We start from the raw sequence: 16,466 nt of genomic DNA, 5'->3' as shown, positions 1-16,466 counted from the left end.
ACAGTGGCTTCACTTTTTAACTTTGCGTGAATGGGTCATGAGCATATATGACTGGTTAATGGTTAACTTGAACTTGCCTCATCTGAATGATGACTTGTCAACTTGGCCAGGCTTGCCTCTCTGGTGCTTGAAGGAAATATTTAGGGCTTCATTTCCGAGCAGTAAACATGATGGAGTGAAGCAGCAGTTTGTCATTTTAATGATTGGTCCATAACGATTCCCATGCTTCTACAGTATATGTTAGGATTCCAGCTGAGGACACGCTAGAAGCATCTCTTGCTGATTGAACCATGCCATTGCGGTAGCTGAGGTCACTTCTCATTCCCTTCCCCCATCCTTTGCATGGACTTTAAAATGTTTATATGAACTCCTACTCATTTGAAACTAAATGATCCTTGAGGTCTGAGAATCTGTGTTAAGGAATTTGTTGCCTTACTAGACTGAGTGTGACGTAAATGTGAATTCTGCAACTGAATTTGCCTTTGTGATCTAAATAGAGCCTTATTTGTGTTTGTGTTCTTTTATGGCAAATGTAACCTTGGAAGTCTGAATTCTTTTCAAACCTTGAAAAGAATGTTGTATTTTTTTTTATGTTGCTGATTTTCATTCCTTTTTTGTTCTGCAGGAATTTGCTCTATGTGAATCCGCAGAGCCTCAACTTTGCTAACCGACAAGGATCCGCTCGCAACATCACGGTGAAAGTGCAATTCATGAATGGAGAGGATCCAAATAATGCCATGCCGGTATGCAATAGCAGATGTTTTCTTCTACTTTTGTGTCCTGAAATAATGTTCATACATGCAGTTGTTCAAGAATATTATTATTTGTTGAAATATTTAGGACTTTATTTAAAGTTTGGAGGATAGCTCCAAGCTTCTAAATGGGGCGGAAGAGATCCATGTCACCTTCCTTTATTTGACTAATGTCTTTGGTGTGGTTTGACATACCACTGGGAATCCTGCAAGTACATCGTTGTGGCAGAGAGTTGAGGTAGTTATCAAAGCAGCCTTTGCAATCTCACCCCTGACCTTCACTATGGCTATGGAGGTCACCTTCAGGACCTCTAGGTATGTGGTGAGTAAACCAAGTTAGGATTCGCCTTTCACCTATCATACACCAGGCAGCTAGTCAGAAAACTCTAAATAGTCCTGGTTGAACTTAAAAATCTGCATTGTTGTAGTCAACAACTTTACATTCAGTCTTTAACAAATCGTTAAACCAACAACTGACCTGCATGAAAGGAGACTAAAAGAGATGCCAAGGGAGAAATCGTTTCTCATGGATTGGAGTAGTGACAACATGAAATTGTCATATATTTGTCATCCGGCTTCACGTCAGGCACAGTGTCACTGCTATAGAAAACCATATGCCATAATTATTGTATTATTATTCTGACTTGGACATGAACCAATTTTCCCCCTCATTTTTGTCATAGGGGTGTCTTAAAATAAAGGTTCCGTTTCAGTGTTCTTTGACCCACTGTAATAATAATACCAAATACCAAAAAGTAAAGTTGTTCTTTAAAGGTGTTTTCAAAAGACTGACATTGACATTTTTTCCCCCCTCCATCCTCCCAGGTAATATTTGGGAAGTCCAGCTGTGCAGATTTTGCAAAAGAAGCTTATACAGCAGTGGTTTATCATAACAGGTACGTGTGTCTGACTTTTTTTTAAATTAAGACTACCATGCTCAATTGTAGGAAGGGTTTTGGTATCGATGTGTGGCTGTTGCACAGGCTGGCAAAGTGTGGGCACCCCGCCCTTTAAATTGCATATCGTCGCTGTTGAATCTGGTTCTGCAAGTAAACAGCTGTACAGTTGAATTTTTGTCCTACAATCAATAAGCTTGGGTAGAGCTAAGACCATAATCCCAGTCAATATGTTCTTGTTAGCTATCATCGTCTTCTGCTCACCATCTGTTAGGTTGCCTAATGAACTTGCGTTTATTGAGGCATTTTTTTAATGAGGAAGGAAAAGACATACATTCATATTCCTTAGCAAAATGCACAGGTCGCATAATCATTGTTTGTTAGTTACTTGCTGAATTACAGGAGTTGTTAAAAGATCATAACTGAATTTAACAGGTCTCACAGAAAAGAGGACCCACCGACAAATGCGTAGAAGGTTTCTCCTTGCTGACAGCAGCAGGCCTTAACATTACGACCTCCTGATTCATTTGCGTTTGTGCCCATTTTTTCTTACAAAACTCAAAGACTAGGCTACTTTGTGTGGTAAATACTAATATCTGGTCATAACTGAAAATGTATAACTTAGTCTTGTCTCGCTTTGCACCTCTTAAGAGAAACACTATCCTTGAACTCGTGGTCCCTCGTGGACTGCTTGTTCCTGATGTATTGGCCACAAGATCAAAGTTCCTCCCAAAACACCAGAAGAAGGAACCGTTCTGACAAAGTGACTTGTGACTTATGTTACATAATACTGCTCGACCGAGTCCTCTGGCTGGCACTGAAATGACTCGGTGCAGAGTTTCACAAAGTTATGCACTGAAACTGGTGAGAGTGAGTTGCAATATTTCACCAGATGTATTTCATTGCAAGCATGTGGTATTTGGTAGGGAAGTGGTGTTCCAAAGAAATAATGTAATGTGTTTGTAAAAACAAAGTAATGTACAGTATATTGTTGTAATTATTTATTCTTGAATTTATTTTTTTGCCTTTTATTCAAACAAAAACATGAATGATATGGATGCACAATTTTAAGAATGTGCACCAAACCATATATATATACTCAATAAATGCACAACATAAACAGAAATAATGAACCATGCAGAAGACAAATAATTTGCATTTTAGTATAATGATTTAATAAAATGAATACATCAGTTTCATGGGTCCAATTATCAAAGCATTTTAACATGATAGAAATTATTAATCTGTGAGAATTGTATTCTTTAATTCGAAGAAAAAAGGCATATCACTAAAATACGACATCTGCAAGTATGGCGATTCTAAAGATATTATACGAGTCAGACCTGGATGCAAACATTTGAGTTACCATTCATCCTGTGATCATTAATTCATATTAGTTCAGGACCTCATTGTCTGAAACTATTTCTTTAGATAATCAAGGTTTGCATCTGAGGAGTCTGCGCAAAACAAATAGGCCTGCAGGCCTCTGGTTTAGAATAGAAGGCAGATTCGAATGGTGTGCTACAGTAACTACTGCATGCTTAGAAAGCACCTTTTGTGCTTCAGGCTGGAGTGTACTTGTGTAACCATATCCAAGACAAAGTTGCACAATAACGTGAAACTCTCTTCCCTCTCACTTCCTTTCCAAACCCTCAGTGTTGCAGCCTCTGAATATCAGTTATTTCATTGCTTTAGTTTTGAAATCTGATGATGTCATGTGTTCTGTGTGTCTCGCGTGAGCTCCTTAACACTGCATTAGTGCACTGTGGGGAAACTAAGCATGAGAAATGAAGTGAAGCCCATTACTGCGATTATGTTACAAGGATAAATAACTGCTTTTGGCTTTAAAATGATATGTACTTGAAGTATTGTCCCCTTAAACCACTCTCCAGTGTACTTAAAATACACGGGGGTTCATTATTTAACCTTAATGCTGTGCCTTAAGTTTGCACTACTATTGCACAACTTACTTTCAGAAGTGCAAAAGAGTCACATAAGACATGGCAAATCAAATAATCACCCCATTGATCACCAATTCCAACTCCCTCCCTTGAGGTTCTAATCCTGCTCCAGTATGTTCAATTGTACATTTACATTCATTACTTAATCATCCTTTGGTGTGAATCTGAGTCGTTGTATGTCTGTGTGTCCTGCAATGTGTGACTGGAAACCCTGTGATGGGAATAAGTAGAACAAAATATTCTGTAATGCCCTTTAAAACTACATTTCATCTCCTGGTTGATTGTGCAACAGTGCTAACTTGCGAGTTATTCTCTCCCAGGTCTCCTGATTTTCACGATGAGATCAAGATCAAGCTGCCAGCATCCTTGTCAGACCACCACCATATTCTCTTCACGTTCTACCACGTCAGCTGTCAGCAGAAGCAGAACACACCTTTGGAGACCCCTGTTGGATACACAGTATGTTCAGAGGACAAACTTGTTTATATCAGAGTAACCAGTCCAATCATTCAAGGCTGTCTCACATTCAACATATTTTGCTACTTTCAGTGGATCCCCATGTTACAGAATGGCCGTCTGCGGACTGGTCACTTCTGCCTTCCTGTGTCTCTTGAAAAGCCCCCTCAGTCGTACTCTGTTCTCTCCCCAGATGTAAGTGAGAGTTAAACGAATCGTCAATGAAGCAATTTAACTGCCTCTCAGTTGTTACATAAGACCGAAAGTTTCAGTTAAACTTTTTTTTTGTTTCATTTCAGTCACTTTCACTGCTTTTTAAAGCATTTTTTATTGTTTTATTCCAGGTTCCGCTTCCTGGTATGAAATGGGTGGACAACCACCGAGGAGTGTTTAATGTGGAAGTGGTGTCTGTTTCAACAATCCACACACAGGTATCTTTTCAAACAGTACAAATATTTGTTATATTTCAGTGCTCCACCTTAGCCTGTTTTTATCATCATCTCTAGCCACACGTCTCCTCTTCATGTCCTCATTTACCACAATATATGATCCTAATAGCTTGTCTTCCTCTTCTTACATCTGCAACATTCTTGGTTTCTCCTCTCCACATGTTCAAAGCTTCTGGCTCCTTCTGGAACTTGGTCTCCTCTGATATTCTGTCCATCTGATATACTGAACTTGTGCCTTCTAGTCACTTCAGTTACTTCATCTCTGACACCACTGACTTTGCTTCCTTTCTTTTTTTTCTGTATTGTTGGATAAAAGGGGTTAAAAAAAAGGTGTCAATTGTAATATAACGTTCTCCTCTCCAGGACCAGTATCTGGATAAGTTCTTTGCCCTGGTCCACGCTCTAGATGAGCACATGTTCCCCGTCCGGATAGGAGACATGCGAATCATGGAGAACAACCTGGAGACAGAGCTCAAGTCCAGCATCGCGGCACTAAACTCCTCCCAGCTGGAGCCAATAGTTCGTTTCCTTCACCTGCTACTGGACAAGTTGGTGCTCCTTGTGGTTCGCCCCCCAGTCATCGCTGGGCAGATAGGTATGCTGCCATTCTGTTGGATATTAGAGGGGTGTTGTGAAACATTTACAGTATATTGTGGTATATTATTAATTAATCAGTCTGATTAACTCTCCACAGTTGTGTATCTCAGTTACGAAGCTGTTGTGCTCAGTTAGCTGTTATGCATTTCTTTTACCGCATATTTAAAACGATAATGGTGTTTGCACCCCTGCAGTCAATCTGGGTCAGGCTTCGTTCGAAGTCATGGCGTCCATCGTAAATCGCCTTCACAAGTACCTCGACACCAGCCAGGACATGCATGGACGCAACAGCCTGCTGTCTTCCTATATCCACTATGTCTTCCGGTTGCCCAGTGCTGACCCCAACTCCCCCTCACCAGGTATTTTATCAGCCTTTCATCCACATCAGAACATTTTTTTGCTTTATTCTGCTTTTACCCCCATAAAGCATCAGTATGCCATGATTATTTATGTTCCACCTTTTGATTTCTTCTCTTTTTATTTATTGCCCTTTTCCTTCCGTTCATTTATTTTCTGCCAGCAACCTCTGACCCCAATTCAACCTCAACAGGTACATGTAGTGCACCAATAGTTGTAGTTGAAGCTAGTTATAGTACTAGTCTAGTTTCACTTAGTGTGTAATTTGTAGATGCTGCTGTTTGTTCACACAGTTGCTCCTCCCGGGATGTTGATGTCCTTGAACATAAACACAAGATTGATGTGATGGACACTTGCAAAAATCAGTTGAAAATGATCCTGAGTCAACAAAATGTCGAGCTTTGTTTTCACAAACAAACCACCATCAGCACTTGACTTTATTTTAGATATGTACACAGACACACACCCACAGATCTACGTAGTCCCTAAAAAAATGGTCTGATTAATCAATAGGGATGCACCGATGCCGACCCCGGTATCGGGTATGAGGTTTATAATGATAATAGCAGATACAGAGTTTTCAATTTCCACCCGAAGACTGGTGGATCACTAGTTTGTCGCTGACTTGAATGAATGAAAGAATGGATGTCCTTAAAGACTGGATTGTGCTTAAAACTACCATTATAAAGATAATATCTTCCTGAATTTCCTCATACTTCGTCTGGGTCAGTGTTGCTCTCGCAGCAGAGCTGCAATTATGAACTACAGTCATCCACATTCGAATGGCCAGGTGCCGTTTTTGTTTTCATACAGCGCTGGGATTTCAGTTTTCCTCACACAGTAAGAAATAATGTCAACACATAGTGTTTTATTATAAGTTTTTCCCAAATTCATGTCACTTTTCACAGGTTGATTTCTTGTCTGTTCGTTCCTCTCCACTCCAACTTGGAGCGGTGCTGCACGTAGCTTGGAGCGGTGCTGCACGTAGCTCTGAATAATATCCATGTTGATTTGAAGTGGTGCTGCTGCATTGAAGTAGAGCAGGCAACATTTGGTAAACACTTTGTTTCAATAAATATTGTAAGTTTGTAATTCCGTAAGAATTACTTTTTTGCGCATCGGATCTGTATCGGTCGATATCGATATCGATAAAAGATGGATCGGTGCATTCCTATTAACCAAGTACTTGAACATACATTTATAAGACACACCACATGAATTTGGAAATGTCGTAGTTATGGTTGGGTTATGGTTCTTCCGTCAGCTTCCTGTTTAAGATAACACACGTCATGGAGATTTATTATATGACATAATGATGCTTTCTAAAAATTGTGTTATATTGAAGTAATAAATGTTAGTTTATTAAAAAATCAGTCAGACTGCAGGGCAACAGCTGCGTTACATAATCAAAGCTCCTCTAAGGTCGTTCGCAGTAAACCCCTGCTGTTAGCTTGTCGGACAGTTTTAAATCATTGATGTTGTCACGTTTCCATTGTCTCATCATTCTGTCCCACTGTTTTTGCCTCAGGCCCCGGTGGTCTGGGAGGGTCTGTTCACTACGCCACCATGGCCCGCTCGGCTGTCCGACCAGCGAGCCTCAACCTAAACCGCTCCCGTAGCCTTAGCAATAGTAACCCTGACATCTCAGGCACACCCACTTCTCCCGACGACGAGGTCCGATCCATCATTGGCAGCAAGGTAAGCCCTCGTCTTTTATCCAGGATTTTCAGGGATCAGGACTTTTTGTTGTGAAGCTAGCGGAAGAAAACCTAAATCAATGTTGTGATCAATACTGACCAAGCAGTTTCCACTGTTTATAGTCAATCCCATCAATGGGTTTGTCTCCTTACGTTACAGAGACTAGATCTATAAACTAATATGAGCAGGAAGCCTCTCATGACATGGGAGACAGGGGTGTTCATTATCAACCGTCTGCAAACATGAGTCGGGACATCTTATCTCTCCAAACGCTGTTACATCGACCTGAAGCATGTACACTCACATCTTACTGGGTTGTGAAATAAGTGTGGTATAAAAAGAGGCCGGGTATTTTATGCATTGTGATCAATGAAGGGTACAGGATTTTTACCAGGATTGATCCTGACGGACAAGGGGTACACACACATTGTCGGGTGGTCAGTCAGAGACAGAGAACATCAACTTCCGCCTCTCTGGAGTGGAGTGGGACATACAGTGTTTTCAGTCCACAACTAAGTTTTAAAGTAAACCACAAAGATCTACTTTTTCAACCAATCTCGATCTTCCATTTAAAACAAAGAAGCATATTTTCCTAAATTTATTCCCCCTATTTTTTGTTTTGCATTACTACCTCTGCGTGCTTAAATTGTTGAAATTGTTTTCAGACTTACACTTACTTAATGTTTTGCATGTATTGAACATTATATTAATTTACATCTAAAATGACAATTGAAGCGAATCAAAGTAACTTTTGCTTCCCTGACATGACTTTTTTTGAATTACCAGTCAAATTTTAAGGTGTAAATGACAGTCTTTATGCCACTGTAATTTTCCACCTTGGAGTAGTGCCCATGCTGCTAAGAATGTTCAGTTGAAGTCCGATAGTCTTATGAATGCGACTCCTGGTTGCTTTTTATCTGGTCTGTTTTCATCACTGCTAATACTGGACTGAACCTCTCCTGTCTTTCTGAGGGAAGTTGATTCTTTCCACAGATAGAGAGAAGCTTGTGATGATGGTTTCATTTGTTTTAATTTACTGACTCATCTTTTCTTTGCGCCCCACGGCATCTTCAGCAGCCCTTGACCTGCGTGAATGTCTTTAACCTGTGACTGTTCCTTCCCTCCGCCTGCGCCCCACCCATGATGTTCGCTCACTGCCTTGCTTCACGCCTGCCTTGCGTGTCCCCTGAACTCGGCACCTCTAGGGCTTAGACCGCTCCAACTCGTGGGTGCACACCATGGGCTGTAAGAGTGCCCCCTGGGGATCCAGCCCCGGGTCTGCTCCAGAAACCATGCAGGTGGTTTGATCAATCCCCCCTCCTCAACTATAGACATTAGTACCAAAGTAGTAGTACTAAAAGTTCACTTCAAGGATGCTGGGATATTTGAAATTTGGGGTATTTAAGTATTTTGCTGCAGGAATTTCTTGGATTCCATTCAAAATATGACTTGCTGAGCAATGTTTTTTGAAACGGTTCATTGTCAAGTCCTTCTCAACCCAGATTGAGTCATGTAAAATGCAATTCCCAAAAAAATGACCCCAATCTCAGATGACTGCAGCAGTCCTGTCGCACTAATCACATACTCCCTCACATCCCTAACACGGGAGTCACAGTTGCCTCCATGACCATCAACTAGATCAGTTTACATCTTGTTCTGGTTTTGATAACACATCTCTCTTTCTCAGTTTTGCTGGACTGAACTGTTAATTTACAAGTTAACACCAATAGTTTGATAGTACTCGCGATGACTTGTAGGACTACTTAGTCGCATTGCTTTAGTTTTGTTTATTGGAGATGAATTTCATCGAAGTGTGTTCGTCCACTGGTGATATTTACACTAACTTCATAATAAGGTACTCCTTCACAAATGTGTGGTGTTTTTACCTGATAAATTTCACTTCAAAAGCCTAAAGATTGTCATAAGTAATAAGATGATTTCATGCTGAAACTCTCTTTATCAGTAATATATGGGTTCATTTTTACTTGCTTCAGGCTCATTCCAGATGTATTGGAGTGAAAAAGAGATGTGTTACTGAAATCACTGATTCAAGAGCTTTTGGATTTTCATTTTCATTTTGCTTCATTGCTTTGTCTTTAACCTCATCGTCTCTGAGCAACTACTGTCTGGTATGCTTTTTACTTTTCATCACATTGACTCTTGACCAGAGTCCAGACCAGTGCAGAGTATGACAGTCTGTGTTTCCATCAGTCCCGACGTCCATTACATTCCGGTGTCATCTGTGTTTGTGAGTTCATGTCTCGAATATGTCCATGTTTGAGGGCATAGAGAATGAAAAACTGAAATGGGGAACAAACAAATGTGCTTTAAATATCCTTTCAGCAACTGTTATTGCTGAGTACTACTGCTATTTTGGTTTACCCTATCAGCAGGGAGCTCACATGCTATTAATTACCTTAGTTACCTTTAGAAACATTCTCACTGTTGTACAATTCTCGCACTTTAACACTTTTGTTGGCGCTCACTCATTAATTTTTAATGAGCATTTGTGTGTACAGGGAATGTATGCTCAGAACTCTGATAGTTCAGAATCATAACTGTCCGAAATAGGTGGTATTTATTGGCACATACATGGAAGAATGATGCATTTACTATTAACATAAGGAAATGAAATATAGGATGACATATTATGAAAATTCCTACACAAATCATTACGTTGTTTAGTTTTCATATGATTCACTCATTCACGTTTTTATGTGTCTTCAATGGCTTTGTTTACTTTTACATATATCTACATATCTACTTGCATACGCAGTATTTGTATTCAAATTTTGGATGTACTTTGAGGATAACGTTATTGTTATATTCTTCGTCTTTATCTGCTACATTCCCGAATTTTTGAACCAATTATGCTTAAATCATGATCAAGATATTTAGTGAAAAAAGTCCACGTGAAAATTGCATATGGTTTGTATCAATAAATGTTCATATTTTATCTCTGTGGTATGGAAGTTGTCAGATTGAATTTGAGCTCCAACCCTCACACATGTGTGTTTTTAAGTTCTGTGTCATGCGCTTCAAGTGTTTCTGTCTTATGTCACATCCACTCTGTCTGTATCAACATGTATGGGCCCACTGAGTGTGCAAGCCAGTCCGCTGACACATTTCCCTATTTGCTGTGGGAAATGATGCAAAGTCACTCTCCCGTTGCTCCTCCACTAATCTTGTTGTCACGTTCCATTCATCCCACCCCTAGGCCATGGAGCGCTGTGGCAATCGCATGTCTTCGCACACAGAGAGTGCCAGTTTCTTGCAAACTTTAACTGGACGGTTGCCCACAAAAAAGGTAGAGCCACGTGCGCCAGGGGGAGATGTCCAATCCCCCCAACACCCAAATCTTTTCCGCCTCCTCTTCTGTCTTGTCTGTGGATGTATGTCGCTGAATTGGTTGGTGTCATCTTGCTGAATGCTGTGGATCTGCTGTTTGAATGTGTTTTCAAATGAAATCTGTATCAAGTCTGGTGAACACTTACAGTACATGGTGCCTCGCCACTTATCTATAATACACTAATGCTTAGGTGTGTCATTTGCCTGACATACACCACCACACAACCTCCTTGTCCAGCGGAGTCCATGACCACCAGACACCTCCACAATTGAGTCTCCAAGCACACCAAAATGTAAAATATTGAAAATGTGATCTGACCCATTTTTAAACATTTTAAATATTCACTTGCCCTGATGCAGGTCAAGCAGATGACAAGTCACAAGAAGATACAAGTACAAATATAAGATGTTCAGTTTAAAGCCTTTTGCATCTCAGAACACTGGATTTGATGCTGAGAAAGTTACATATTGATGTTAATTCCTCATGCTGTCTGCACCATGTCTGAATGTTTGCCAGACTTCTATTCATGTTTATTGTTTTTGAGAATGAACTTTTGTTTGTGTAGACTATGTACTCAACATTGGGTGAGAGGAAAAGTTTCAAATAAATTCCTCTTTTTGTGTCTAGTAATTTTGTTAATTTGAAGATGGTCCAATTTGTTTTAAGGACTCTGTGTATTTGTTGTTATTGCTATTGTCGGCTCTTACTTCTCAATTCTTTGCATTTGTTTAGATCTTCTGACTCTTTCTGGCATGAATATCTAGCATGATAAATCTGTCTCTCTTGAAGGTGTCTCCATATCGGAATTGTGTACGGTTTATAAAAGAATCAGACTTTCTGATAATGGTTTTATACCTTCCCTTCTGTGGCCCACCGCAACTGTTTTCTTCTTTTCTCTACTTCCCAGCTCTTCCATGAAGAGTTGGCCCTTCAATGGGTGGTGAGCAGTGGAAGTGTTAGGGAAGGAGCGCTTCAACAGGCCTGGTTTTTCTTCGAGCTGATGGTAGGAAGCACATAGTCATGCAAACTCAATTATAATTCTTTTTCACCGATAATCATCTGTCTTGAAAAACAACTCATCAAAAGGTGAAGAGCATCATCCATCACTTGTACTTCTCCGAGCGCCTGGAGTCGCCCCGAAAGAACCGATTTCCAGAACGCTTCATGGATGACATCACTGCTTTGGTTAGCACCATCGCTGGTGACATTGTGTCCCGATTCCAGAAGGTAAGAAGAAGATTTATATCAGCAGAACGAAGGTATAAAGCAGATGGGCCACACTTTTATCTGAATGCATATTTTATTTAATCTTATGACTATCATAAAAGCTGTAATTGTTGTGCCATTAATAGCCGACATGAAATTTCCCTGTGCCATGGGCATGAGCTTCATGTGCCAAGCTGGAGTTCATTTAAGGTGACAGGTCTTGATGTCAGTCTTACTTAATGCTTCTTCGATAGATACTATTAACTCATCTTTGCAGAACATCTGGGAATATATATTTGATGTAATGCCATGTTCTGTTCGAGTACACAGGAATGAAGGTCAAGTCATTGTCTTGCTGATAATTTTCCTCAGCATTGTCAGCAGCCTGTCTTACTACACTGTTATTTATTCCACCCAACATTTGCTTCCTGCAACTTCTCCACAGGATCTGGAGCTGGTGGAACGGCTAAACACCAGCCTGGCCTTCTTCCTCAATGACCTGCTGTCAGTGATGGACCGAGGCTTCGTTTTCACTCTGATCAGGGCATACTGGAAGCAGGTGACTGACTTCCTTGTGTTCTTCGCTTTTTTTCATATTCAACCCCTACCATATGCTTTGTGTTCTGTTTTTCAACAAATCAGAGAGTATTTTAACAAGGTGTTTTCTTGCCTCAGGTGTCGACAAAGCTTTACACACTGCAGAACCAAACTCTGGAGTCTTTGAGGCTGGATTTTTTGAGGATCGTTTGCAGCCACGAACACTACGTCACACTCAATTTGCCTTGTAGTTTGTTGACTCCTCCTGCCTCCCCGTCACCGTCTGTGTCCTCAGCTACTTCCCAGGTAACCTTGCTTTGTAAACATAGCTTAACATATAAAGTCCTTGACACATTCTCTCTTGTCCACTCCAGAGCTCTGGATTCTCCACGCACGTACAAGACCAAAAGATTGCCAACATGTTCGAACTGTCTGTGCCCTTCAGAGAACAGCACTTTCTGGCTGGGCTGGTTCTGTCTGAGCTTTCTGTTATTCTGGACCCGGAGAACGAAGGGTCAGTGTCATCATCCCTATTATTCATTGTGATCACTTTTATCAGTCTGAATGAAACTGTTCTTTCAGGGGAAAGACAATAGTCGACCTCTGTTGCTGTGAGATAAGAGTGAATTCATGCTGCCTTGAATACGCTTTTCTATCGTCCTTTGTCTGTATCACACTCAAAATAACGTGCTTTTGCGATTTATAGGATGTTCGGCTTACATAAGAAGGTGGTCAGCGTCGTACATAACCTCCTGTCCAGCCATGACTCCGATCCACGCTACGCTGATCCAGAAGTCAAAGCTCGGGTCGCAATGCTTTATCTGCCTCTGATTGGAATTGTCATGGAGTCACTGCCACAGCTCCATGACTTCACAGGTATTAATTTTTTTTTTTTTTTACGAGGAATGATGATTGGCTGTCTTCCAGTGTTCTCAAGCAAGCATGTGAACCTGATCACTGTTAAACTCTTGGACACCTGACTTTGCAGTCAATATGTTTTGCACTCATCAATGTTACAGATGCTCAACATTTATGTTTCAAACTATCACTTATTTCAGTTGACTCCCAAAACCAGTGGGGTCGCCCCGGTTGTCCTCAGGGGCCAGTTGCTGGCAGCACTGGAGAGGAAGCAGAAGGCGAGGGTAATGGCATCATCAGCCAGACAGTTGCCATGGCTATAGCAGGCACCTCCACTGCCTCGCCAATATCCCGACCAAGCAGCTTCTTGCTAAACTCGCAGGTGACACATTGGGCCAAGTCCAAGTGGTTTTTGTTCATGACTTGCGTGTAATTTCGTTTGCCGTGCCCTTCAGGCGAGTCGTCAGCATGGAAGCTTCACGGCCGAGTCCAGTCGCAGTTTGCTCATCTGTCTGCTGTGGGTGCTGAAGAACGCTGACGAGATGATTCTTCAAAAATGGTTCACAGATCTTTCAGTGTCGCAGCTGAATCGCCTGCTGGATCTTCTCTACCTCTGCGTCTCCTGCTTCGAATACAAGGTGAGACATCGGCAATACAGATGTGTTGGAGGTCAAGGGGAAGGCATAACTGCAGAAGTTATGCTTTCCACTTCACTGTTGAATGTTGAGGGATTTGGGATTCACTGTTGGACTCACTGCTTTAATCAATTCTGCGTCACTGTTTTCATTCATCACATTCTCTTGCTGCTGCATTCTTGGCTACTGAATGTAGTGATAAATTAACATGCAGACAACTTTGTCTTTTCTTACTGCATGTCCATGGCTCTTGGTAGAGCTTCTCTTTCTTTCACATGACTAACTTGCTCTGCCTGCTGGGTGCTGTGCTGCCAATGACTGTCCCGCTGTTTTCCTTGTCTCTCCGCTCATCCGCCGCCTCATGGATACAAGGCCCATGTTGTCTTCACCATGCAGGGGAAGAAGGCATTCGAACGTATGAACAGCCTGACATTCAAGAAATCCAAAGACATGAAAGCAAAGCTGGAGGAAGCCATTCTGGGCAGCATCGGCGCCCGGCAGGAGATGGTGCGACGCAGCCGTGGGCAGCTTGGTGGGTTGCTGTCTTAGTGCCTGGGCACAACTATAAATTGCCAGAGTTGAATCAATTTCTATATATATATATATATATATTTTTTTTTTTTTTTTTACAAACCTTGCAGAGCGTAGTCCGTCTGGCAGTGCCTTTGGTAGTCAGGAAAACCTGCGCTGGAGGAAGGACATGACCCACTGGAGGCAGAACAGTGAGAGACTGGACAAGTATGTCATTTTATCTTAATAAATGTCATGCCATCAGTCCAAAATGTCTTTTTGAAGTCCTTGTTATCAGTTTGTGATATGAATCTAAAACATTCATGACAAACTGTTTTTTTTCCCCTTCGAGTTTTATTTATATTTTTTCCCATTTGTTTGTATGTAGGAGTCACAGATCAGTCAGGTATTGTATCTGCTGTGTGCTCATTTGACCCTCCCTGCCTTCAGATCCTGGGCTTTGGTGTGTTCACATGCATGTGAAGAACTGGTCAGAGATTGCATTTTTGAAGATCAACTCAGCTGTGAAGCTAGCTTTAATGCAGGCTTCATTGAATGTCTTACATTTTTGTCAGACTGGATTCTCCTGATTCACCTTCCCACATGCCCTTGAATCCACCACCAGAGATACCCTTAAAACTGGTGCCTGAAACTTCCTGCCAGTATCTCTTCCTCCGATAACGTTGTCTGTCTCCAGGTTGATGGTTGCTGTGTGTCTGTTTTGCTTCTTAACCACTTTGCTCTACATCTTGGATCTATATCTGTGTGCTTGCTAGGGATGGGCGATATGAACAAAAAAAAAATCATGATAAATATTGTCGATAACGGCAATTATCAGGATAAGTACTTTTTCATTGTATTACATGTGGTGGACACACTACAGTCTCTCTTGAAACTGTTTTGTGATTAAACTTATTAGTGGAGTTTGTTTTCCACTAGTTAACTATGTGTAAAGATGAGACATTCAGTGTTTGACATTTCTCATAGAGCCCAGTCATGTCTGACAGACTGCTCTGCATGTGTTGACATGAACCAAGGCAGACAACTGCGTCAGAAAACCTATTAGGACCACTGCATCTAATAAAACAAACACCAATCCAGAGACCCAGAGTCCACCAACTGATTTTCAAAAGCTTCCTGAATTAAAAATAAATTTAAAACTACAACCGTTAACCAGTCCACTAAACTCTCCACAACTGTTACACGCTGGTATTGGCTGTCAAATGCTGCAGCGTTGGAGAGCACGGCGTGTCTTGGTCTTGTTCTATTCATATATGCAAGTTCAATGCAGCAAGTGTACCGTGTGTTTATGGAGTTTATCATGAGGTGCAAAATTCTCATCGCTATATTGTTTTTGGCGGTGTATCATGTACGATGGATTATCGCCCATCCCTTGTGCTTGGTCGTAAGTATTTGGGAATAGAGGAATAATTGCCCACTTTCTCTATAAACAGTCCAAACCCCCTTTTAGTAGTGAACCAGCCTGCAGTGTTGTGCAGCCTATGTATAAACTTCTGTTTGTAATTTTAAGGAAATGCATAGAAAGCAGTAAATCCAGCTGCCATGGCCTCTAACTTTTAGTCCTCCTGATGACCGTTTTGTGTGATATGTCTGACACTCTCACACATCCTTTAGTTTTTGATCTGGAAATCTATATTTGTGTGCTAGTATATGTCTTGGTAGCGATCTTGTAGATCCATACATATAATAAATCCTGATGAAAATAAGCTAATTTAATTGCAAGATTGAGCTCTCTAGAGCCGTGCCAAATGTGATGGAAGACAGTCAAAGGGTAGCCCCTATTGTGACAGTGGGATGTCTGTTGTGAAAGGTAATTTCCTGCCTCACCATTTTAGAGACCTCAGTGAGCTGCAAGTTCAACCTGATTCACTCATTATTTGTGACTTTCTCGGCAGTAGTGAGTGTGTGTTGCCCCTGGATGGTGCCTCGAGTGGTGCGAGATACATTATATTAGCACACACACTTCAGTATAACAGTACACAAATACAAAACAGTCCAGATCAAATCTGGGACTTTTGTTCAACTGCCAAAATTGAGTTGTTCCAGTCATAAATTTTGTGTAAATATTCATGAACAGCTTTTTTTTCCATTGTTGATTGTTCTCCTATGAGCAGCTAGATAGAACTTTACAGAACTTAGACCAAGTGGTTTGTGGTGTGAGAAGACGATGTCAAAAGCAGGTGA

General features: G+C 41.1%; 1 protein-coding gene across 21 annotated transcripts in view; it reads left to right on the top strand.

Annotated features, from left to right (window-relative positions):
* The window catches only part of dock7 (dedicator of cytokinesis 7), a 43,878-nt gene that overhangs the window by 16,686 nt on the left and 10,726 nt on the right, over positions 1–16,466 (top strand). For 3 of the 21 annotated variants that reach the window (XM_053854811.1, XM_053854810.1, XM_053854815.1), the window contains exons 15-36: positions 626–743; positions 1,578–1,648; positions 3,930–4,068; positions 4,159–4,260; positions 4,410–4,496; positions 4,878–5,109; positions 5,306–5,470; positions 5,632–5,661; positions 6,997–7,166; positions 8,372–8,464; positions 10,384–10,473; positions 11,423–11,518; positions 11,602–11,742; positions 12,167–12,280; positions 12,397–12,564; positions 12,633–12,772; positions 12,965–13,134; positions 13,317–13,498; positions 13,572–13,754; positions 14,124–14,283; positions 14,393–14,489; positions 14,650–14,667. In XM_053854811.1, the coding sequence (XP_053710786.1) occupies positions 626–743; positions 1,578–1,648; positions 3,930–4,068; positions 4,159–4,260; positions 4,410–4,496; positions 4,878–5,109; positions 5,306–5,470; positions 5,632–5,661; positions 6,997–7,166; positions 8,372–8,464; positions 10,384–10,473; positions 11,423–11,518; positions 11,602–11,742; positions 12,167–12,280; positions 12,397–12,564; positions 12,633–12,772; positions 12,965–13,134; positions 13,317–13,498; positions 13,572–13,754; positions 14,124–14,283; positions 14,393–14,489; positions 14,650–14,667 (2,766 nt within the window). Of the gene's footprint in view, positions 1–625; positions 744–1,577; positions 1,649–3,929; positions 4,069–4,158; positions 4,261–4,409; positions 4,497–4,877; positions 5,110–5,305; positions 5,471–5,631; positions 5,662–6,996; positions 7,167–8,371; positions 8,465–10,383; positions 11,519–11,601; positions 11,743–12,166; positions 12,281–12,396; positions 12,565–12,632; positions 12,773–12,964; positions 13,135–13,316; positions 13,499–13,571; positions 13,755–13,947; positions 14,103–14,123; positions 14,284–14,392; positions 14,490–14,649; positions 14,668–16,466 lie in introns of those variants that run through there. The other 18 variants (XM_053854813.1, XM_053854812.1, XM_053854821.1 and 15 more) reach the window with 15 other exon arrangements.

The sequence above is a fragment of the Synchiropus splendidus genome, chromosome 1 (assembly GCF_027744825.2).
Source record: "Synchiropus splendidus isolate RoL2022-P1 chromosome 1, RoL_Sspl_1.0, whole genome shotgun sequence".
In the NCBI taxonomy this organism is placed as follows: Eukaryota; Metazoa; Chordata; class Actinopteri; order Syngnathiformes; family Callionymidae; genus Synchiropus; species Synchiropus splendidus.
This window is presented reverse-complemented; position numbering and strand designations above follow the sequence as displayed.